The sequence below is a fragment of the Anser cygnoides genome, chromosome 11, assembly GCF_040182565.1.
Source record: "Anser cygnoides isolate HZ-2024a breed goose chromosome 11, Taihu_goose_T2T_genome, whole genome shotgun sequence".
NCBI classification, from domain to species: domain Eukaryota; kingdom Metazoa; phylum Chordata; class Aves; order Anseriformes; family Anatidae; genus Anser; species Anser cygnoides.
In genome coordinates, this window is record NC_089883.1 from 10,279,111 (window position 1) to 10,304,795 (window position 25,685).

Sequence of the window (25,685 nt, forward strand, 5' to 3'; positions counted from 1 at the left end):
TTATTGTGTGAACAACAGGCCCAATGTTGCAAATGCTTCCTGATACCAGGGATCCTTTCTCAAGTACTATATTATGAGATCCTTGTTATGTGAACTGTGGTATAAGGAAAGATTAATCACATTATTAAATCACGGCCTTCTTATGTAACTCCTTAGGCCTTTTGCCCTGAAAAGGTGACTCTCATTTTAAAGTGCTACCTTTCAGTAACACTATACAGCAGAAGTATATTTTAAAAAATGAATACTTTCTGTACAACTTTATTAAGCATGGAAAGGTCAACGGATGGTGAAATTGTAGTGTCTAATCCATTGAAAGCCTTGAATTCACACCTGCAGATAACTGAATTAATAGCACTTAGTTGTGTAAAACAGCTAAGTTATGGCAAGATTATGCTGAATATTTGATAGGTGGAATACATACAGGTTCTCTTCTCTTACAAGTAATGAAAGATTGCTAAGATCTTCATAGCTGTAAAAACTGTGACTGAAGAATTGTAACCTCATGATTTCATCCTTTCTCTATATTGCTCAGCAATGTTTTTCTGTTGTTGAACACTTTTTCTCTGTTGTTTTCTTGTTCTATGTTAAAGTTTGTACCACATTCCAAGTTTAAAACTGAGAATCCTGTATAATTTTTGCACTTTGCTTCTGTTTTCTCTTAAGTGCAGATTCTGCTCTCACATAATAAATGTACATCTCTGCTGAAGTCAACATGTAGGGGGAAATTAATTAATTTTATTCCAAGCTAGTGATGAGCTTTCTCAATAGAAGGACACCTTTGAAAGTTTTAATACAGCATATGTAAAGCAGAAGGACAGATGTTAGGGGAAGATATGTGGTAAGAAGGTTCTGAGAAGCTCTACTAGAATTTTTCTACAAGGAGCATGTGCCAGGAAAAAGGACCTCAAAACCCTCTTTTTTGGTTGTTTTATTCATCAACATCTGCTGGGTTCATGGCCCATTCTTTTGAACTGATATCCTAAGTTCATTTCCTTGCTATACACTTGATTTCTTCCCAGAGTAAACTTTCTGAATGGTAAATGGTAAAGTGTAAACTTGCGTGATCTCAAGATCTTGCTCATGGAAACATTTTGGGACAATGCAGAACATTTAAGGAAAGCTAAGAAAAAAAAAAAAAGGAAAAAAAAAACAGGAGGAGGGATATGGTCATTCCTTATATCTACTGTTCCACATCATAGTGGCACTTGTGTGGTAGCTGCAGAGCTTCAGAGGTGCTAATGAAACAGTCTTTATCATTCTTGGGATAAAGGAGAGCATAGCTGACTTTGTCTTTAGTAAAAGGGAGGGACAGTTTCCTCAAAAGTAATCTTGATATTGTTATGACTTCCAAATTAAATCCTTGTCTTTTTCCCAGGCAATCCTGACTGCCCTGCAGCCTTTTCCAGAAGCTGTCAGCTATACAGTTGTTTTTGCTTTTCAGTGTTTCAGTAATTTACCTGGCAGAGTAGAAAGAGGAGGGATTTATATCTCCAACGTCATCCAGACTTGCAGCAGTTCTGTGGGATGAAAGCATCTAACTGCAAAGCACTGGAATTGTAATTTAACCCTGATATCCAGAGGTTAGTCAGGTCTGCCTCTCATCTCCCTGTTATCATAATCACACTACAGTTTTTCAGCTAAATACAAGAGATCGGGAAAGATCAGTTTGTGGTGAGTTCCCCAAAAAGTCAATAAACAATCTTTATCGGAGACAATACTGAGAGAATAAGGATCAGCTTTAGGCAGAATGAAGGTATTTGCTGGGAAAGGGGGAGTGGATCATGCATCAAATTGTACCCAGAGTTAGCAAATCAAAGAACTACTGAGGTGGAAGTGAGTTTTTCAAAGGACTGCAAGAATATCTATGAGAGTACCAAGGGACTTGTGTCTCGTAGTGAATTATAAGCAGAAGACAGGTGCAGTCATTGATTTGACTAAAACATTTAGTTTTGAGACACAGTGGAACTTTTTGCTGTTTGATTAAATTCCTTGTGCTAAATCACAGGCAATTCCTCTCTCACTTTGTCTCGAAGGGCTTGCTACAGCAGAGGACACTGAGCAAGTGCGTATGTTATCAGTCTATGCATTCAGTACAAACACCTTCAGCTAGCTATGCACGAATACGAGGGACTGAGGCAAAGCTGAACAAACTATGGTGCTCTTGGAATCTGGCCTGCGATCATGTCCGTAAAATGCCACCTTAACTCCAGTAGGGTTACATTGGTGTAGCTCAGAATAAGTTGCTTTTCCATGCTAAGGTAAGCTGTGGGTCTTGTGTTACGGGCTTGCAAATACTCCAGTGATTCTGTCTGCTGGTCTTCTCTCTACAGAAGCTGGTGGTGGCAACACAGATATGCTGCCCTGGTCACTGGCCTTATTTTAGTTTGAAATATGGAACTGTGATTTTTGGAAAGCTGGACCTGAAGGGAATGTGTACCTTTAACATCACAGTTTAACAAACAATGCCTGGATAGGAGGTTTCAAGATGAACATCCATTAGCAGTATTACCAGCAAACGGCTCGGCACAGAGGAGGGTAAAGTTCTTTCCTGAGGTGAGGGAAGGGAATTTGCCCCACCCCAGTGATATTGTTTGAGCTTCAAAAGTCTCTCTTTGAGACTTCTTGAAGTTTCCTGGTAAATTAGGATGCTGCACAGAATGATTAGAGACCAGACCTAAAGGTAGAAAAGTTTAATCCTTATTTTTAACACCTTGCATTTTATCAGTTCATCTCACCCGGTGAAGTAAACTAGTAAATTAGAAAATAAAATTGAAGATATGTAGGCATAAAAATGAATCATTTTCTCATAACCAGAGAGTAAACTTGTATTAGAGACAGATGAGAAGCAAAAAGATTATAGCTTGAAAGCTAAATATCTCTTGGAGCAGTTGCTCTTGACTGTAGTTAGATCTCAAGCTAGGCCTACATCACAGTACACTCTGGGAGTTTCTTTTCTTCCCTTGGAATGGTCTTGTTTGTTTTGGATCCAGAAGAAGTGTGATATTTACAGTTTAATAACTCTCTGATGTACTTAACAACGAGGGGCTCTTAATTCTTAAATTCTTTGAAACATGTTTTGGGTAGATAGGCTACATCTGCTGTATAAACCTCGGTAGACTTACTTTAAATATCTTACATAAAGGAAACCTTTCTTGAGAATCTCAGTGTATGTAATAGACGGGCATCACCATTCTGTGAAAGAGATGATGATTTCAAAGCTAGGCACTCACATTCACAAAGTCTTGGTTTTGTTTCTTAATCTTGCCAAGGGACAAAGCCTAACTGGTTTATAAGGATTTTTGACCCCTGCTGTGTGTAAGCAGTCAGGCCAAACTTTTATTATTAGTAGGCAGAGACCTCTGCTGGAAAATGTTCAGTACTTCAGGGAAACACAGATTTCTATTAACAGTTAGAACAAAGCTTGGAAAACCCTCCTGGTGGGAAAGGTCGGAGGCCTGGGAAAGGCTACATTAACGGCAGCATAAATATTCTCCATATGGCCTTTCCCTCTGGCCTTTCTGTGAGAGCTGAATGTCTCTCTTTAAAGAAAATGAAAGATCTAATTTGGATCTGTACATGAGTACAACAATGGCAGCACTTTCGGACTGCCTCCGGGCAAAAGCAGTCCATCTGACCCAGCAGTGTCTTGGCAAACAGCGCGATGTCCATGGCGTTGGCCAACACACAGGGAGACGCATGTTTGGCTAATGCAGGGCACCCCAGGGAGAAGAGAGCCCAGCTGAACATGTCATTTTGGCAATACCCCATGGTAGTAGCACCAACATGTGCTAAGTAGCTTCAGTACCATTAACTACATCAACAAATGACCAGGAAAATGTTGAAGCCAGCATCCCTGTGCTGGTCTGTCTTGCAGAAGCTTCCTTGCTGATATTCTATTTTATTAATAGTGGCAGTGCTTTTGGAAGCACTGGTACACCTAGCAGTACACTGCCAGCTTCCCATCTCAGGGCAGCTTGTATAAAGCTAAAGCAGGACTTGACCCATTAGTTTTTCCCAGCAGGTTGCAAAATGTGTTAGCTGTTAGGAGCATTGGCATCCCATTTCTGAAAAGGAAACCAGTTTTGCTCTGGGACAGCACCAGAAACAGGAAACTTCTAAAACGCCCAAGATTCAGCAAGTGTCTGGCCATAATTCTGAAGAGTTCCAGGTTTGTCTCTTGACAATAAGATGCAAGCTCAAAAAAAAAAAAAAAAAAAGATAAACTGCCACAATAAAATGTCTAGAAGCATCTTTGATCTGTCAGTCTACTTATCTAGCATAGTACAGTTACAAACACTACAATCGATGCATATTGAAGTAAATTATGCCATAAATGGCTCTCATGCAAAGTTAATTAGTTAATGACAATATTCCTACCTGACTTCAAGTTTTTGATTTTGCTCAAAGAGAGCATCTCCACCAGCCACATAATACATATATATATAGTAGAACACATTTCACATTTTAGGGCCATCTTCCCAACCGTTTGTAAGAGCAGCTTTCCCTGCGCAGAACTAAGCAGAGTGTGGCTGGTGGCCATGTGTATGAGGAATGGTAGTAAAGTCCTCAGTGTGAGTGACAGTCTGACAGCCTTCTTGGAGGGGCTGGGGTATTAACTTTTAATATAAGCTTCCCAGTGGACTTCACATTTTTCTTAGAAGAATTTGCCAAAAATTTCTTGGTTTATCCTCAGAGCAAAGTGCATTTTAGAAATCCTGGTTTTGCAGTATTTTTATGGCTCTGTCTGCTAATGTTTCTTCCAGTTAATTTTCATACAAACACATTCCTGCTCCTATTGATCCAAATAGCCCACGCTGAACTCTTTTGGACATGAAGACATGTCCAGTTCACACATTCCTCTTTATTTGACAGAATATACAGTCACAGATTTTCTGATTAAAGAAGAAATCAGATGATCATGGCCTAAAGCTTTTTCACCCAGCACCCCACCCCAAAGCCCAGCCTGTATGTGTAACTGCTTGTTCAAAATTCCTTCTCAGTGAGTTTTCATCTTCCACATATTCTTATTTGGATCTATTTCTTTTACTTTGACAAACCACTTCTCACACTTCTCCTAGATATAGATTAGGAATTCCTGGGCTGCTTGGCTTTTGATTTTTTGAAGAAACCACCTGTTTTGTAATCTTTGTCTCACACAAAGAGCCCATTGACCTACCCGTTTCAGTGATGTGTAAGGGACAGAGGATCCTCTGATACCTCCTTCCTATCAGATTGTTTGACTTTTCTTTGATCTGCAGTTAGAGCATCATTTTTGTGGTAAATAGAATAAAGGGCAATTGGAATATTTAAAATATACAGAATATATGACCTTAAATACATGGTCACACTTACACTGATTGGGCTCCCTGACATGTGAGAACAAATACATCACTCAAATATATGTGACATTATTTATGGCTGATCATAAATAAAACTAACCTTGTGATAGCCTTTGCTGTGATATTGGGCCTGCACTGTTGTTCATTTCTCAGATGTAGGCTGTAATGTATGTACATAACCTGTATGTACCTAGTTTTTGACAAACACTTCCCAAAGATAGAGGCTCTGCTGGCCTAGGTGCTAGACATGTGCAGAGCAAGGAGAAAGTTTCTGATAATTCCATGCATTCCACCACAACATACCCAAACACTGTGTGAGCTTAGCTTTGTATTGCTTATCCCTTTGAGCAATATGCATTGATATTTTATGTTACTTAAGCACTCTGGTGGCCATTTTAGAGTAGAAGGAGAAGCATGAATACAAGTAAGGCATACTGAGTGCTTGCCTTCCGTGTCATCCAAAAAATATTCTAAAAGGTCTAGTGACCTGAACTGAAAATAATATGAACAGGTTTTGATACAAGCAACAAGAAACATTCATTAAAAAAAAAAAAAAAAAAAAAGTCATGGCCAGTTTAGGATGGAAGTTACAAAGCTGCATATTGACTCCATTATTTCACAGAGGCTCACACACTGGACAAAAATTTACTTGCTCTCAACCCTGATGAAATAACCGAGGTTGCAGCTGGAAAGAAAATGTAGCCCACTGAATCCTTTAAAATGTGGATTGTTCTTATTAGTATTTTTACCTGTCGTGCACAGCATTAGCATTGTAAGGAAAGCAGTAGTCCTAGTACATGTATTTCTGTAAACAAGCTAATTTTAGAGAAAGACATCATTTTCCTTTCGCACTAGAAATAAACTGATTAGAAGTACAATGGAAAGCAAGACTGTTTTTGGAAAGTCTGCTTTGAAGGCCAGTTTAAAAGCATTTTTATGTTATAAATAATCACAAAAATGAATATGAAAAAAATGTATAGATGAATTTTGAAATTGTAGAGGTTTTGGCAAGCAAGTGACCCTTTTTTTCATAGTGTCATCTGTTTTTACTTTTACACTAAAGCAGCCCTGCGGTATCCTTTTATATAGTGCAGGAGCCCCTGGCTGGGCCTCCCTGACTTCTAGTGCAAAACCCACCAAAATGTAGAAAAAAAAAAAGCTTTCTATCCAAATAGCAAGAGCCATGTGTCAAGAGTGCATATGTATGTGCAATAATATAGAACCAAGTTGTGTGATTTCTGTAGGTTTTACAGATTAGAAGTGAAACTAGTTTTGTCACCATATTGACACCTTCTTCTAGATGAAGAATTCAGACTAACCAGAAAAATAAGCTCAGTCTTGGGACAAATCAACCTTAAAGATGGAATAAATTAACATTTTAAAATCAAATCCATCCCCAGCAGAGATGTTAGCCCAGAAAGGGAAGACTCCACTGAATGCAGCAGAGATTCAGCTGTTGACATTGCATGGGCATATTCAGATGTGTGGTGACACAACATCAAGAGATAAGATCTTCAGACTTTTCAAGTGAGAACCCTTAGTTTGTACATTTTTTTCATATGGAGGTGTCTCAACTACAACATTAACCTTGTTGAGTCATTTATTTTTTGGAGTTTTATGTAGGACATCAGAGTGATTCAGTCAGTATATGGATAGACAGCAGAAATAAAGCTCCAGGCCTTAGGAGTTTCACAGCATAACCCAGATTCCCATCGATTACAGTAATAACAACTGTGCATGTTCTGACTTGGTTTCTGCTCATTACTGCAGCAGCAGCTCCCAACAGTACTGTCCATTCAGTGGGAGACTGGAGCTGAGCATGCTGCATAGTGGGGCAGCAGCCTTTGACATGAATGAACTACATCCTGTGAATCTGGAGACAAGCATTTAGGTGCTCAAAGCCCTATTTTTTAAGCGTTTGAAGCAAATTCTTCAAATAAAGGAGCTTGTGGGGCACTTCACTCAGAGAAAAAAAAAAAAAAAAAGACAGAAATAATCCAAACCAGAGTGGTTACTGACAGAAGAAAGACACTGTGGATCAAAGAGGATCACAGCTGTGGCCAAAAAATCAAGGTAGTTAGAAAGAGGGTGCAGCAGTATCCTTGTTCCCACTGATACTTCCATCTCTGAAAAACGCTGACAGAGGCTGCACATAAACATTTTATTCTCGTGTCACACGACGGTGCTGTATTGACAATGATAGATTTCCTGGCAAATGTTAGTGTAGAAAAGGTAAACATATGGCAGCGTGATGGCATGAGATGGCTATTTAGACCTCCGCCCAGCCCTTCAGCGATTCTCAGGATCAGTAAGACCAGGTAGGTTCATTATCGTGTGTGTGTGTTCACACGCATGTATGTGTGTCAGAAAGAATGAGTTCATACACAACGAAATAAAGGAATGTGTACGTAATATTTTGGATGTGTGAAGGTTTATATCAGCTTCGTGTGTGTGTATTCTACTGAATACAATTTTACATTATATATCTATATATATAGTTGAAGTAATATTTAGTATAAATTTAATCTAGCTTTTCAATAATAGTCTGTAAATGGGCAGAACCATGTAGTTTTACACCTGGCAGGCTTGTGTGAGTGTGCTTCCTTTCATTGCCTTGTGCAACAGAGAGCTGGGTACACCCTGGCCAAATTATTCCTTATATAGGTGTCAGCAAAGCTACACCAAGAGCATCTGGCCTAGTGACCTTTGTTACAAAGCCAATTATTATAAAATTACAATTATTATAAACTACATATTTGCTGAGAAATGAAGTCCTTACTTTAATTTGTGTACCCATTGTCACTTTATTGACTTTGGGAACTGAACACAAAAAGAAATCACCTTTTGCAATGTTCATTTAGAGTCCCATTTCTGAAGCAAACAAGCAAACAGTGTGCACCAAGTCTATATAATGGCCAGTACTAGACATAAAACAGCTCATGGTTTTTAATTATACAGTAACCTGCTGTTACTGGTTTGTATTACCGACCTGCATCTTGATTGTTCACATCCCGCGTTAACAACATTAATGTTACGTGGACGTTATTGTTACCCAGATAAGCAGTTTACAGTAGCTTGAATCCTTCCGTGCTGCATACTGGGGTCTCTGTACTATGAGTTCCCTAAGCTACCAGTCTGAAGTAAGAACCATCCTGGGAGGCTGGTAGCGGACAAAGGAGCAAATTGCAGCCCATTGCCGTTTCATGCCATTGCTGCCTGAGACTTATTCTTCACACAAGTGTATGGTAGAGTGTATTTTCTCCTGTGTCAAGGTCCCAAATACCACATACGTCCAGAGCTAGACCTATAGAGAGGTAAGCTCTCTGCTTAAACTAAGTCTTGCAGAGCAGCACAGTTTAAACTAAAGGTCTGTGGTGCCTAAGCAGAGGTACCAATTCTTGCCTTTCTACTGCTCCTCTGTTAGCTCCAGAAATTCACTGTTGATCACTGGATGACAATCTGAATATTTGAAATTTTTCTCCTCTGTGGGCAGCATGGGCCATATGGCAACAAAGACTGACTTTAACCTTCCTAGGAGCAGCATCTGCCCAGTATGGGAAGCACTCAGATCCCGTGAAGTTGCAGAACTGCAGTTGCAAGACCATGCGACCATGCGATGCAACCAGTTAACACAGGCATTACATGAATGGGCAGAAGATTTGGGTATCATTCAGTCCCCAAGTCCCTGCTCATCTCTAGACAGGCAATATGCCCTTTGAAAGTTTCAGTGGGAGGTTTGCCTGAGTAAGACAGGAGCATCCTGTCCAATGGGAGCAACACTCTATAAATACCTTTCCATTATAAGACTATCATTGCCAATTCTGTTTGGCTGCTTCATCTCATAATATTCTCTTTGACTTTCTTAATACTAACCAGCCTAAATATTTTATGCTTGTCTTCCAGCAATATACTAAGCCCCTTGCTGCTACTCAGTGAAGATGGGTATCATTTTTCTGTTTATTCTGAAACACTGTAGTTCTCTGAACTACAGTGGGAAGGTTTGAACCAGTATTTATGTTCAATAACACAGCATCCATGTAAACAAAAGTGAAAGCTAAGGAAGAAAATAAACAAGTGGCCAGAAGCAAGCCATTTCCTTACCAAGGCATTATGTGGTATAGAGAAATGTTGTCACTTCTCTAGAAGCAGATGAATTTCTTATAATATTTTGTATATAAATCTGTTAGGATGAGTATTTATCATTTAGTAGTATTTATATTGTGTTTGGAATTTATTGAGATTTTACATTTTAGCAAGTCATTTCCCAGTGATATGAACCGGGAGCAATTTCTCTGTATCCAAAGTAGAGACAGTGGCATAAACAGTAGCAGAAACAGCCCCTTTGACTTCAAAGAGACCTAGTGCATATTGGCTGTTTGCTAGCAAGTGCAGTAGCCCTGATTTATTATTATTCTATTTATTATTTATAAACACATAACTTTCTAAACTCAGAAGAAGAAAACTGTGCCTTCTTTGAAGAGGGCAGTGTTGAGGAAAACAAAGTCAGACTATGGGGAAAGGGATACATTATACAACAAAGGGATCACTGAAGTGCTGGGCAAAGTCATGCTAATTACAAGTTAGAATCTTAATTGTCATTAAGCATGCTAACTTCCCTTCCTCCCCCACATCCTAACCACGACCTCTTCTTATTATCCTATATACCACTTCAGTTCCAGGCTCTTTACATTCCTACACTAACCCTCCCTTACTAGAGATGTGGAAGACCTAATCAGCTGTCCTGAATGTCCAAGAGGGATGGAGTTTTGGGAAAGGAATTCAAAAGAAATGAGGTAGTGATTTTTGAGAAGCAGCATATGAAGGACATGTCGCAAGCAGAGAGCACAGGTTGGAGAGCTCTGAGAGACAAATAGGTGAGCAGGATATTAACTTTGGCATGGCTAACGGGGAAACAATCGACATGTGGCTGCCACATGACAAGATGTAAGTAGGAAGGGGCAGTCTTGCAGGCCACTGCAAGAAACATGATCTGGAGGTAGTGGGTATGTGGAATGTGTGAAGAAATGTGCTTTTAAGGAGTTCGCAGGGGAGCCAGCTTGAACCAGTTCTTGAGTTGCTCAAGGTGGTGTGCTGATCTTTCTGAGTACACCAGAAGGCTGAAGAGAGAGCGTTTCAGACCAAGTGTGGTGGTAGGTTTGGCAGCTTCAGTCCCTCCCTTCCAGCTTCCCTTCACTCCCTGGAGAGGAAAGGAGTGGTTGTCCAAGGAGCTGCGTCCTTCTTTGTTGGGAATCAGAAAATTAAAGAAAATAATGTGCCACATTTTCTGTCTGGCCAGTGATGACTTAATTCTTTCCCCTGCAGCCCATCAGGTGCAGTGTCATCCATACAAACTGCCCCAAGCCCTCCATTTTCATCCCGGCAACTGTCATTGAAGATGGCCAACATGGTCTTCACTCTAAGCATCACCATAGCCACATAGCCTCTGCGGACTGCCCTCAATACCTTCAAACCCCGTGTTTCCTTAATTCTTACTCCCAGGCTCCCTTGAGCACTAGTATCATCCAGGTGGTGCAGAATGAGGGTGGAAAGGTGAGAAAGAAGCAGCAGGATGCTTGGTCCAGTGAAGTCAATGTGTAGAACACAGATAAGGCAGAACGTTGCTTTGCATCGACTGGAGAAACAGGGTATGAGGATGGGAGAAGCCAAAAAAAGAATACATAGCAGTGACACTCGAAGAAAAGTGCCTTCACGGAGAAGAAAACTGCTCATGGAAAAAGAAAGGTAAGATTTGAATGCAACCTAAGTTGCATGGACGTGGAGGGAGCTGAGGATAAGACCCATTTTATAGATTTGAGACACCAAGAGGTTGGTCATATTGACCGTGGGAGCAGAGGATGATGACGTAAAAAAGTCTGAGGTGTGACATCATGGGAAAAATGCTGAGGGATTTTATAATGATTTCAGCTGAGATGGGATGACATTCCAGTAGCAGTTCGGATTCTGTTAAACTCATGTTGATGCCAGGCTATCCAGGAAGAAACACCTGACTGAATTAATTCATTATTTTTCCCGTGATAACACCTATGCATCCCACTGTATTATGAAATTCAGAGCTTGGGTTCTGGAACAATAAATTCCAGAGCAATAAGTAAATCCCAACATCAGACTACTGCTCCTGACAGGGGTTTTGTGGTACAAAACAGTGACAATCTCAAGAGTTGTCATGCAAGACACATCATTTCTTTCTGCTCCTCACCTTCTGGCACTGTCATTCAAGTGACATAAAAGTGAAGTTACAAAGCTCTTTAAATAAGTATGTTCTGCTGTCCATGTTGGGATGTAATTATTCATTAAGTCACATTCCAAAAGGCACTCTGATGAATGTAAAAGGGCATGTGAGAGAAATCCGTTCTCCTCTGGTATTTAAGAGGGAAAACTACGATGGGGTAAGTGTCATGAATCTGCCACTAAATTTATTGTTCCTGCCAACTCTCAACACATTTCTCACCAAATAAATTTCTAAGGCTTTAGATGACACACTTAAAATATGTCTTCAGAGGAGAAATGTCTGTTGCAGGTTTTCTTTCCTAGGTATTATGGCTTTATAGCTTTAGAAATCAAGTTTGTCACCTAGCCTTTCTAGGAGACACTTTATAGATTAGTATATCAAATGGAGATGAGAAGTCATTAGTTTCATTGTAATGAATGATTTCTCTACCAAACATTTTAAAGTATGGGAACAGCAAAATGAAAGAAAACCGTGCAACTTCTGTCCAACAAGATAATCTTCTTACCACAGATAATTATGTTTATTGTCTATTAATGGAAGTACTAGATTTTGATGAGTGTTTCTTAACAAACAGCTGCTAAAGGATCTCACATGCCACGAGAGAAAATCCAAAGGACAGTGAAGTTTCATAGGCAGGCAGTTAAATGTTGGGAAATACCCAGGCCCAAGCTGCTGGTACAAGTTTAATTCTGTTGTCTTGGATGGTTTGTGATACAATCTTTAATAATCTTATTATGGATTTTTTGTTTGTTTCTACCCTCATAGAAATGCTCAGTCTGGTTACCTGACTCAAGCAGGTCACAGAGAGCCTGATGCCTTTGAATGTGGTGTCAAAGCTTCCATTTGAGCTGATGGGCTAACAGCAGCACAGTAATAGATCATTACAGTCATAGAATCACTTCGGTTGGAAAAGACCTCCGAGGTCACGAAGTCCAACTGTTAATGTAGCACTGCCAAATCTACCACTAAACCATGTCCCTAAGCACCACAGCTACATGTCTTCTGAATACCTCCAGGGATGGTGACTCAACTACTTCCCTGGGCAGCCTGTTCCAATGCCTCAATGCCTGTTCCAACCCCTCCAGTGAAGTCTCTGTATGGAAAAGCTACAGGCAACGAATGAGACATATTGGGCCACAGAATTTTGATAGATAATGTGTGGATTTGTTTGATATATTCTATGATATTCTGAAATCTTTGTGTTCTTCCACGTGTGGCTGCTTTTGTCCGTCTCCTAATCCCTCTCTGCTTTTCTCATGCCTTTCCCAGGCTTTAACTCCTGCTCCCCTTCCAACTTTTCCCAGTTCTCTCTCTGCATTGATAGCTGGTCATGCCACTCTGGTACACCATCTGGGTACTAGGAGGGAAACAGCCATTTTTTTCCTCTCACAAGCAGTGCTTCCACAGTCATCTCCACTCATGAGCTGAATCACATTCGCCATAGCCTAGAGCATGTTTAGTCCAGACAGAACATCTGAGAGTTGTTTATCAACCTCTATTGTGTGCATATGAATGCTTTTCAAAGTCTTGCAACTTGGCTACGTTTCTATGGGTACTTATAGGACAGCAAAAGGTACCTGGCAATTTGGTATTTTTACAGTTATTTCTTCTATTGCCATTGTCAGAAGAGATTTAATTTTTAGCCACACAATCATCATGGAAAATTTCAATTCTGATGGTTAAATTCTGAAAAATATATAAGTAACTGAAAGCAAAGGTTTGAATTGGAAATTGTTAAGCAGCATTCACTGTTGGCATCTTTTGTTTGCTGTAGCTTCGAGATACCTATAGAGCACAAGGAGTGACAGCAATGCATACTTGCTAATAACATTTCCAACCTGTACAAACATTTCCAGGTAATAATGGAAGGCTCCCAACCACACAAGAAGTTAATTTTAACTGAAGTACTCCAATCTTTTTTGCCTCTAGGATATGCATTCACACCTCTGCAGCATATAAAGCAATCACTTTGAAGATTGTCTAATTTAATATGATTAGGAGATTGCTCCAGTGTATAACATAAGAAGATTCAGGGAACTGGATATATATAACCAGCTCCAGATAAGATACACACCCTTCTCCATTCTAAGCTTATTACAGAGAAGGTTTGAGATCCCCTGGTGAGCTTCTTATCTCCAGTAATTAAGAATATCCTAATGAGCATGGTAAGTGCCTTTCTGTGGATGTTGGGATGGACATATAAGATTATGGCATCTTTCTGCTGACCTCAAGTAGTTCTGTGACTGCAGATGTTGCTCTCAGAAGTGTTGCATGGAGAAATGGTTCAGTTGTGACTCAGAACGATTTCCTATTAAAATATTAAAATAAAATAAGCACTAGCTTACTCTGTACATAAGCAAAATACTAATCATTGTAATCATCACTGTCACATTTTTACATACAGGAAAAGGAAATGCAGAAGGAAAGAAAATCATATCAACTATAGATAGACAAGTCAAAAAATAAATATTCCAAAGAAATATTTTTCCAATATCTTACAGTAAAGTTGATCATACAAATGGCCATGCTGCAGAGCATTTATAGCCTGATCTTAGAAGGGATTTGGGTGGGGAAAACAAAAGTTATAGGCTGGCCAGGGACAGAATTTCAGAGGCAAATATAAATAATATAAATAATGATATAAATAATAATAAAAAATATTATAGTTGTATTTATATATTGTAATTATATTATAATATGTACAAATAATAATATAAATAATAATATATTACACACATATAACATAATACACAATATAGGCAGCATGTCACAAAATGGCCAACGTGAGATAGCGAGGTGAATAAGGTCCATAGACAGGATAGCATACAAATGTCCAACAAGTGTATGATCATGGAATATTTCTTGTAAAATTTATGTGTGTTTAAAACTGTATTCATGACTTCAGAGGGTGCATTTGGAATTAGGCCTTTTTTGTCCACATATGCTTTTTTTGTCCTCATATGAACAGGGGGAAATAATCAGGACTGGCTTCAAGTTTCTCAATAGGATACTCAAGAACACTGTTTCCTGGGAATTACTGGGACAGCAAAATTCAGCAGTGTGGTGGTAGCTTCAAGATAGTTACCTCAGACACCATCTGTCCTGGGTGACTCACGGTTTCATGACTGGCCACATTCCTGGCCCTACCACCTCTCTGCAAGGTCCTGCTGGGCCTCAGCCTTCCCCCTCTTCCCCTGCTCATACTTTTATATACCACCCTGCTCAAGAAACACCTGTCTGACAGGGTGAGAAGTGAGAGGAAACTTGGTCGTACTGCTCTGGGGAGCTTTGGTGGAAGGAGGGAGCCATCCGCGCTGCAGGTCTCCCTTGCCCAGTGAGGACACTGTTGCTGCCTCTGTGACCTGCTGCTCCTTTGTCTGGGCCTAAAGCAGGCCCAGCTCTTGACTTCTGTACATTTAGGACCTGGTTTATAAATATGTAGCCTATATATATTAGCAAGCTCCAGCATCCCTCCACTCACATTTATGATCTGCAACTGCTGTTTTGGAAGTGTTTGGAAGAAACCCTCTTTCCCACTTTCCCACTTTTGTGCAGAAGAGGTAGATACCCTGTTATCCTTTGTAACAGGAGAGGAACAGAGTACAGGTGACGTAGCAGAACCGTCCCTGTGCAGAAGGTCTCTGCTTTTGTCTGCTGTAATGAGTGGCTGATGGAGTTATGCACTCACACTAAGAAATTCCTTTGTTGTTTGTGCTGAGGGACTTTTCTGTGTTGATAATGTGTGGAGCATTTGATTTCCTTTTTAATTTATCAGCAGGGACACTTGTTGCTTCTTCCATCCTTTCCCAGCAGCTTAACCACAGCTTGATGGTGGGACTATTTGCAAAGGTTATTTAAGAATTTTCAACTGGCCAAAGCTGAGCAGAGTTCTTACCTTGGCAGCTCTTTTACCAACTGCAGCCTGTACACAAGAGAAAAAGAGAGCTGCAACCTCGTATGTCCATGGGATGAGTTTTCTTTAGAGCTCTACTATGTGATTACCTCCACTGCAGACTAGAAATATTATTCATTCACTGCATCCTCTGCAGACACCAATGCTGAGACAGACAGAATTTAAAAAACTGAACATTTTGATGAGATGTTTCAGTTCAGTATCTAGTCACTTTGAATTTTGCTATTCTGACATTTGCAATACATTGGAAGAAACAGACATACTTCCTGTTCCTTTCTGATTTAAGATCATTAAATAAATTACTAGAAAGAGCTATTAATACCAATAAATGAAAAGCAGATAATGTAAATAGGAAAAACAAATCAGATCCATCTCTCTAGTAAGTATTCTGGAGATAAAGGTGGTTTGGGAAGATAACACAAGTATGAGAAGTAAGATGCAACACACAGAATTATTCCAGACAAACTCAGATCAGAGTCCACAACTCCTGTACTCAGATATTTTGTATTATATTTGTTCTGAAGAGACTTCAAACTGAAATGAGGTATGAATTTAAAAGGATACGAAATCCTATCTGATGTGAAAGTGAAAGTGAATTGTTTGGCCACATGTCTCTACTGAAGGTGGCTGCTCTGGCAACCCTGTCACTGATCTGGGTAGTTCAGGCACAGATAAGCACACTGAGCAGAGTGCAGGCTAATCACCTGAGTGTTTATTCAGCTTCTTGGATTTTCTTTCCTCATTGTTAGTCTGCTACTGATACCTGAGTTAATGATTTTACAGCAATGCTTCCCTCAGCAGAGAAGTCCATACCCTGTTTTATGACCCAAAGTGCCAAACTTTATTTACTCATGCACTGCCAACAGCGGTGTTTGGGTACCACAGCCATGCCTGGGGACACCATAAACAGTGAGAGTCTTCTTGGTCCTGTTCCAGCCCAAAATCAGGTGCTAGAAGAGGTGTTTGCTTGTCTCCTTTCTCTGCATTACCAGCCCTACTGGCTGGCAGTGCTTGTTGTGGCCCACTTACTTCCTTCCCTAGATGTGACCCTGCGGCTTTCAGCCACTCCTTCCTCCTCCATCCGCCTGCTGCCAGGTGCTTTCCTTGGGATGTGGATAAGCACCCAGACAGAGCCGTCTCCCTAAACCCAAAGGGGATAGCTGGCATCTTGCATGCTACAGGCTCAGCCAAACCTATGGAAAAACCTTTCCTAACTTTTCTGCTTATGACCCAGGTTGCAGATGCTTTCATCTTTCGCTCCTCTAGACAATACTTCAGTATAATAAATCTCTATAACAATTGATTTATGAACATTACAACTTAACTGGTAACATTATTGTAAAAATAGCAGTATCTGGGTTTGGGAATTGTGAGTTCTCAATGGTTTCCTTCCATAGAGGTAGAGGCTTTTAAAAATTGGCATCATCTGGCAAGAGTCAAGCCCCTGACATCCTCCACAGGCAAGCCCTTGTTGTGAATTTAAGGGGATTCCAGCTCCAGGTCTCCCTGGTGCTGTGGGTTGTTATTTTTGTGGTTTCGGGTTTTTTTTTGAGTTTTATGGTGCTGAGGGACATGGAGGGCCTGGTGGTAGAGTGAATGTGGGTGCAGAAACTGGGAAGACCCAGCAGCGTGCCCTGGACCCAGGCCTTTGCTCTGGGGCCTGCTGAGGCGGGCGTTTTGCCTCACGAAAAGGGCCGGGGTGAGCCCAGGGGTCCTGTGGCAGCGGGTGCAGCGGCAGCCTGTCGGCGGGGTGTGCTCGGGGGGCCGGGGCACCCCAAGATCCGACCCAGGCTGGGTCTGGGCCTTGGTGCCGGGGCCCCGCAGGCCGGAGGGAACGCGGGGCCCAGCTGCAAAAAGCCGCAGGGCGCAGCCGGCGTCTCCTCTTCGCCCGGCCTCCATGTCAGGCGCGCATAAAGAACCATGTCACGCTTCAGTTGGGGAAGGAAGGGCCGGGAGGGACGGGAGCCGCTCTCTGCTCTCCTCTTTTCATAGAAACCGATCTGTGTACCTAGAAAATAACAGGAAGGGAAAGCGCGGGGGGGAGGCGGGAGGGGATAAGAAGATCCTGTTTTCGGTCGCTGCCCGAGGAGTAATTCGGAGGAGACGGCTCCATCTTCCCGGGGCCGCGGCGGCTGCGGCGGGGATGGAGCGGGCGGCGTAAGGCGGCTCCGCACGGGGGGGCCGCGGGCAGCGCTGCCGCGGGGTGAGGGCTCCCCGGCCGCCCCCGCCCGGCCAGGAGCCCCGCCGCCAGCCGGCTCCCTGCTAGCGGGGGCTGCTGGGGTTGTGTCCAAGGCCTCCCCCTCCTCCCCCGCGTACACACTCACGCTCACACTCACACACACTCACACACACACACACACACCCCATCTCCTCCCGCCGCCGCCGCCGGAGGAGGAGGAGGAGGAGGAGGAGGAGAGGGATCGGGGATTGCCCGCGGCCCGGCCCCGTGCCCGGGCGCATCGCACCCCGCGGGGGCTTCGCCCGGCTGCCCCCGGGCGGCGTGTGCGGGGCGGGGGGTGCGGGAGGGAGGGAGGGAGGGGGGGGGACACGAACGGAGGCTCCCGCGGCGGCTCCCGATGGCTCGTCCGCGGCCCCGAGAATACAAGGCTGGAGACCTGGTGTTCGCCAAAATGAAGGGGTACCCGCACTGGCCGGCCCGGGTGAGTACCGCGGCGGGGGAGCCCGGCACCGACCCCCCCCGGTTCCCCCCCGGCCCGCCGCCGCCGCCGCCCCCCTCGCCCTCCCGCGGGGCTGGCAGCGGCCGGGCCGCGGCGAGGCTCCGCCGGAGGCCCCGGCCCCGGCCCCCGCCGGGCGGGGGGCCGCGGTGCGAGCCCACCCCGCTATTATTGTGCATCTTTTCTTTGATCTGCAGATTTCTCCCCCGGCCCCCCGGGAGGAGGAGGAGGAGGAGGAGGAGGAGGGAGGAGGAGGAGGAGGGAGAGAGAGAGAGGGAAGGAGGGAGGGAGGGGGGCGAGCGCGGGCTGTACCTGGATTGTTATCGCGGGGAGGAGGCTTTGGGAGCCGGCAGCCCTGCCTGCGTGACAGCGATGCTGTTTATTATACGCCCTCCCTCGCCCCGGCCCCCCGGATCCCCCGTGGGGCTGGGGGGCCCCCGCCGCCGCCCCGGGCCCGGCTCCGGCCTGGCCCGGGGACGGGGACGAGGCCTCGGGCCCGGCCTGGGTTAGGGTCCAGGGGACACGCGAGGGGAAGGGGCCGAGGCCTGCGGTCAGGGTGGCGGCGCCCTGTGGGGTGCCGGTGGGCTCGGGAGGCACGGCCTGCTGCCGGCAGGTTGGGTGAGGCGGGCGGCCTGGTGTGCCCACGGTGGGCGTCGCGCCCCGCGGCCCCCCGGCTGCCCCGCCGCACGCAGGGGTTTGGGCGCTGGGCCTCCAGCTCTGCCACTGGCTTGGTGCTGTCTTGCACCTCGTTGAGTTTCTCTCGTAGCCCTTTGTCATCTTTTATTTTACGCCGCTGTGATGTAACTGAGGTGGAAGAGCATCGCGGGCATTTGGCAGTCACATAAGCGCCCCATTGTATTTAAACATCCGTATTTGGTGCAGCCTCAATAATGCGGAGCAGAGCTTTCTCCAGGGGGGTCTGGTACCATGGCACGCTTACAGGGCCTGTCCCTTCCCTCCTTTTTGGTCACTATTGTGTAAACTCATTGCGTAACACGCGTTGTGTGAACTCATTAGCAGGCATCAAACAGTGGGAGTCTATTTGTTGTCTTCTCCAACCTTTCTGGGACAATTCCATGGCTCTTGATGCCTTCGTTTCCTAGTCAAGGAAAGTTTCTGTTGTTTCTAACCTGTAAGAGCATGAAGGTAATGGAGTGTTGTATGCAATGTGTACGAAAACAGAGAAGGGCAGGCTCAAGATAGACATCTAGCATTACCCTTCAGGAGAGAGCCCTGGGAGAACACGAGTGTAAGTGGTGGGCAGCGAATGGAAAGGCTCCCTGAGCATAGCTGAGGAAGCACCAGCAGTGCTTCTAATATCAGTATCTTCTAACAGCAGATACTCTACAAGGAGTGAAGGCCAACACCACAGGCTTAAGCAAAGGTTGGTAAAGAAATAGTGAGAGGGTGCTAAATATCTAGAAGCATGTAAATAAGGTGATGCATTCAATTATTTTGGCAGAGCAGACTAAAATTAGCATGCAAAAGGACAAACTTAATCAACACCGGGCTTGTAGTTTTGTTATTCTATCATTGTCCAGGTTGCTGGATATACTACCTAAAAATGGCAATTTATGTCAGCAGAATAGCGTGATCCACTGAAAATTGACTTCTTTCTTACCTCTGTTATGGTTTAATTTACTGTGAAAATTTTAATGGGAACAGTTGAGACCATAACCACGTGGAAGCATGTTAATCTCTTTCCTTTTTGAGCCTCTGAAAAACTCCCATTTGTTTACCTAGAAGCATAACAGGCCCTTTTGTTTTAATGACTTTTTTTTTCCTTTAAAAAAAAATCACTGTATGCTATGCAGCTGGTCATAGCCTTTGACTAGGTGTCTAAGTAGGTACATGAATGACAATAATCTCCAAGAGAGTACATCTTCATTAGGAAAAAATAGGTGTGCTATTAACAGATCTTACTTCCTTTGTGCAGACTAACAGGATGTAAAGTTCAAGTGAAGACAAAGCAGTCTCTAGTTTTAACATGACTTAGCAAGCCGAGGTAGAAACTGTTGAGAGCCCAGAGTCAACCATCAGGCAGGAATGGAGCAGGCAGGCTGGGGGGTGTTGGTGCCGGGTTTTAGTTCACCTGAACGTCAACAGGCACAATTCCAACATGCTCCTGCAGCATGTGGAGCAGTTACATACAACTTCGTGTTAGATCGGGCTGGTGTCTGCCTGGAGCTGCCTTACTTGTGAGAAATACTCTTCGTACTGTCTTTACTAGGACTTCACCTCATCTTTGTTGCCAGGTTTTGCCTGATGCACACTTCCTTAAGTGAAGGACAAACCTGGTGAGGACAGTGATCTTCATTTTGTTTCCCACAAAACATTATGCTATACCTATGAGGAGGAAAGAATTGTTTGAGTTGAGTCAAGTCTGATATTCTGATTAATTGAATGCCTTTTATCCAGGGGATTAGCTTGTTTCCAAATCCTTGAGTGTTAGCTACCTACTTCTTCATTCATTATGCAATTAGCACGTTTGGTCTTTGTATCCTCATGTGAAAGTCGACATGTTTCATGCTAATATACTAGCTTAATAATACAACTAACAATACATTTAAATAGCAGTGTTATTGTCCTGCCACATGGCGCTTTGCATGTCTGGGACCTTTGGCAGGAATTTGCTGTGCAGGGACAGGCTTCTTAAACTGTGTTTAATAAAGCTGAGAAGTGTTAAAGCAGGGCAGGAGGACTGCCTACCCTGTAATGAAGTGCACAGGCATTACTGGCTTGGCTCTGATTCAACCGCGTGTTTCCATGTGCACGGGTACTGTCATACAGAAAATCTCGCTCAGATCCCAGAAGCAGCACAGCTGCCTTAGTGCAGATCTGCCTCAATTACTCTCGTCTTTCAGTAGGTACAACGCTCGTGGGCCCAGCTGGCCAACGTGGCACAACACTGCACCTATATCCAGCAGAGGTGGCAATCTCTAGTCCTAGACCATTAGCTTCTCTTTGGAGTTATGTTGGTCTCACGATCATCAAGAACCAGGCCGATTTTCATGACTGTGGGAGAAGAGAGAGAAACCTTAAAGGAAGTGGCCAGATAGCAATGATTGATACGCAGAGGGACTGGTGAAAAATTTTATCTAATAATTGATGGTGCGTTATGGCAGTCAAACTGCATTTCGAGTTTCTTTATGAGTCAGTCTAGCATTAATTTGAAAAGGATCGAATTTGCCACACTTAGCCAAAATGGTAATGGCCAGTAAATGTTATCTTTACGTACCCTGATAAAGTAGAATTGGTGAATAAATGCACTGTCTTCAAAAGATGCTTTTAGATACTTGGTACATGAAAGATGTCACTTGGGTCTCACCACCTGGGAAGGCTGTTTTGTATTTTGGTATGTTTTCTGGGGCAAAGCCAAAATTTCCTTTAGCTTAACTGGAGGACCGTGAGTAGGTTTAGAGTTTAGGACCCAAGAATTATATTGAAACTTAATAGTAAGAGCAGATAAAATACTGGCAGCAGTTTACTTTAACAAGTTGTGTTTTTATTTTTATATGCACCTGATCAAAAATGCGGAATAAATGCCAACTGGCCAGGTCATCCCTTGCTGTAGTCCAACTGATAAGCAACTGTGTATCCAGAGTGCATGCAGAAATAGAAGGAAGGCTGCTATGGTAAAAATATAGGAAAAAAAGATCCAATTCATTGTACATTTTATGAACGGTCTTTGCCTTTGAAGCACTAAATCCCTCTGTGTCTTAGCTCCCTGTTTTTATAGGACAAGTAACAGCACTTTTCCCTTTAAAAAGGTGTTGTGGAAACAAAAGCACTAACACTTAGGAGTTGCTTGGCTACTACTGCGATAGGAGTTCTGTTAGCACACATGGACAGAAAGACCTCTTTCTTCAGATACCCAGCTAATCTAGGATAGACGTCCTGGTCTATTGAGAAATTGCCCCTTGAATGGTCACTCAGATGAGATAAAAGGGGAAGACTGGTGGTAGATCCAGAAGGATCAATAATGGTGTTTGTTTTATGAGCGACCCTGAAAAAACAATAAGCACTTAGTTGCTGAAATTAGCTACTGATTTAAAAATAGGAAGGAAGCTGTTAATGCAACTGTAGAGAGAGGAGGAAAAAGTCTGGAATGACCCCAATAAAATAAGAGCATGCCCAGGTAAATGGTTGATGCCATTGATGAACAGAAATCTAGGATCATGCAGATGGGGAGACAAGAACTAGGTTTGGATAAAGCCAGATAGTTTGTGTGGGGATGTTTAAGTTGATTTGGGACAATACAAAACAGATCCAAGCAGGTAAAACAGTGTATTTTAATGTAAAACACATGGATGTCTAAAGCTGGTTAGACCATTTCATGCTGGGAGGAGAACACATCCTTTAAAGTGACAGTGGCATGCCAGATACTTTGAAGGTGCATTTAGTGTCTTGTGAGTATAAATTTCCTGTTTTCCGGACTCCTGCTCTTGTGTTCCTCTTGTCCAGTGCCCTTATTTCTGCTTTGAATTAACACCTACCTGAACTCCGGATTTGCTAGGTACCTGGCAGTCCTTGTATTTGAACATCACTATTATAAACCATCTGCCAATTGCGATGACAGAGTGGCATTTGAGGCACTTTAATATATTGGAGTTTTAAATGGGTATGAAATTTTGAGTTTATTGCTTGTAGTGATACATAGTAAATGCTGCCATTTTAACAGGAGCTAATGTCTGCGGCAGGCTCAGCATCATAAATGTAAGGATGATTACATGATAAGTCTTAGCTGAGTGAGTCTTCAGTATTGTTTGACTGTGCCACCCCCCTGCAGCAAGATGTGAAAGTTAGGTACCTTAAAGTAAGAGCTAAAGTAATCTAAGGGAAGGGCTTAAAACTAAGCTCATGCTTACAGACTTCGGTAGACTAAAGCATAAAAAGATAAGGCTAATAATACTATAGTGTTACTGTTCATTACAGTATTAAAGAATATTAAAAGTAATTATTGCTACGGAGTGACAAAATTCCAGAAGACTTTTAGTGTCAGTAGAAAATTTGTAAAAATGTATTTTAGACACTTACACACAGGCATTTTAGTAAATAAACCTTTGTTCTCCAGGTCAGTGAAGTGGATGAAGCTTGTGGGTTGATTGTGGTGAAGCTCTCAGTGTAGGACCAAGGCCCGTGCTCCCACAGCCAGGAACAACTCTGGTCAGTTGTAATTGCAAGTATGGCAGATTGGAAATATTAAACTCTCAAACACATCATAGAAGAAAGACTCTACTCTACATTTTAAGTGTTTGATATTTAAAACAGACCATTTGTTTTCGTATTAGTATAAGGATAAGGGAAGGTAGGTTTTCCCTGGCAGGGTTTATCTTTTTTGGCAAAGAATGACAGACAAAAATCAGATCAGATCCAGAAAACTTCAAAGGGTCCATCAGAAATAGACAACAGATCTTTCTCTGTGTTTTTCTGCCAAAACCCAGTCTGCAATCTTTTGAGTTTTTCTCCTTGGCCATTTGGGACCTGTCCAGTCCTTCACCATGTGCTTTTCTCCTTTTTCCCCTTTTGGTTGCTCTGTTTTATGACATCACTTTTGCTGTGTTACTAAATATGAGTCTCCTGTGACTTCTCCTTTACCAATTCTGAGCTTCTTCCTGCTCTCTCCCTCTTTAATTATGTACCTCACTCATACATCACCCCTTAGAGATCTGCAAGCAATTTTTCAGGCAGGTCTCTGAGATGAGACATGATGTGCTGATCACTGCAAAGGTCTGTCATAACCAAGGAACTAATTCTGAGATTGTTGGCTGCTTCACACAGCACTCCCATGAATTCGGTGGAGGTGCATCTGAAAAGAGACATTTAAGGCCGGGAGTTCTTTATGGAATTGCTTTTTGCTTTCTAAGCCTTCTGCACCAGGTTGAAACATGTTGCTTAGATAACTTGAGCTTAAACTTTTATTTGCAAATATCTGGTCGTATTTAGAGAAGGTGTGAGTGCCTTTTCAGTGACTTCACCAGCTCATTGAGTACTGTTTCCTTCATTTCCTAAAACAAAAATAACAAGGAGCGAAGTGTGAATTCTCCTATTGTTTGGAAGGTGAGGAACCTCAGCAGCTGATGTTCTTTATCCGTGCTCTTGTGTTCTGCTGTAAGTGTGACTTGAAAACAGATTTCACCTGAGGTTTGTAGCTTAGAGTGGAATAGTTTTTATACAGAAAATTGAATCGTAACTTATACTAAAACCTTTCCAGTTGCGCTTGCTTGGCAAACGAACCATTTTGGGGCCAAGGTGTTCTATGTTTGATGTTATCGCAGACAAGAATATTTGGGAGAACTTTAAAATCAGTTCTTTAAATCTCTCTTTTTTAATTAGTTTAAATAACTATCCCCAAATGTGCAAGTCTGTTCTTTTTGTGTAAATGACAATAGAGGAATATATTTTCTCCTGCAGCGTCATGTTTTACAAGCCCAAATGAAGCTAGCCCAGAAGGAGGACAGTTGACTCAGAAGTTTTGAGGCATTAAGCATGTAAAGATTTTCATACCCATTCCGTGCAGGCTTTGTGTTAGATGTTTTTCTTGCCATTCCAAAGCTACCAAATAGATCTCATCAAGTAACCTCATGGAAATCACTGGATAGACACACGCTTTGTCTGAAGGGAAGGTGCCCCTTTCAGTCAAATCTGTAGCCTGTCAGGTCAATCTGCATGTTCTTACTGTTAGTTTCCATTACATATATTAATTGACAGATCTCTTCTGTTTGTTATTGTGTTAAAGAACCTGTTAGGAGACCCAGCTGGAGTGAAGCACAGGCAGCAAAACAAAGGCTGAGTTTTCAGTCTTAACTCTTTCCTGATTTCTCTATCCTAATATTGAATTGACGTTAGTTTTCTTGCATTTAGGGTAATAAAAATGTTCCAAGCAAGTGATTGCTGTCAGTAAGTATCTACAATTGTCATCTGAGGATAGATGAAATGATTTCCTGATAATGCTGGAAAAGTGATGACAATGTAGAGATCTTTCACATTTGAACTGTTTGCAACGGTGTTGTCTGAGCAGTAAAGACCTTCCCACTGTATGCTTGAGAGGCATAAGGAGAAGGAGTCTGCCTGAGGCCTCTCAGTAATACTGTAATTCAAGTGATAAATATAGCAACAAACACTGGAAAGTAGCCTGCGTGGAGCAGGCAGGAAGAGGATGTGGAGCCAGCTTTCTAAAGGTGTCAGGAGTTAGCTGAACGTCAGTGCTTTGCTCTATCTTTAGGTACCTTAGTGCTTTTCAAGTCTGCCCCTGTGTCATCTGTGTCTCCTACCTCTAGATACCACGGGTATCCGTGTACGTGTGTGCCTGCACGTAGCTGTTCTGTGCGTATGTATACACACCGGGATGTACACAAGGGATGCTTAAAACATAGGAGTAACACGTTGCTGTGGTAGCACACCACTTGATTCTGGACTCCAGTAGAGGCAGCATCAGCAGAGAAGGGCCCGGTAGTTTGGCCGAAGCACAGTAGGAACAACTAGAATAAACAGTTATTTAAAAGATT

General features: G+C 42.7%; 1 protein-coding gene across 1 annotated transcript in view; it reads left to right on the forward strand.

Annotated features, from left to right (window-relative positions):
- The first annotated feature begins 17,792 nt into the window (after positions 1 to 17,792).
- HDGFL3 (HDGF like 3) overlaps positions 17,793 to 25,685 on the forward strand; it is a 37,752-nt gene continuing 29,859 nt past the window's right edge. Inside the window, exon 1 of the mRNA XM_067003897.1 lies at positions 17,793 to 18,162. Within this exon, the coding sequence (XP_066859998.1) occupies positions 18,079 to 18,162 (84 nt within the window). The 5' untranslated portion in view covers positions 17,793 to 18,078. The remainder of the gene's footprint in view (positions 18,163 to 25,685) is intronic.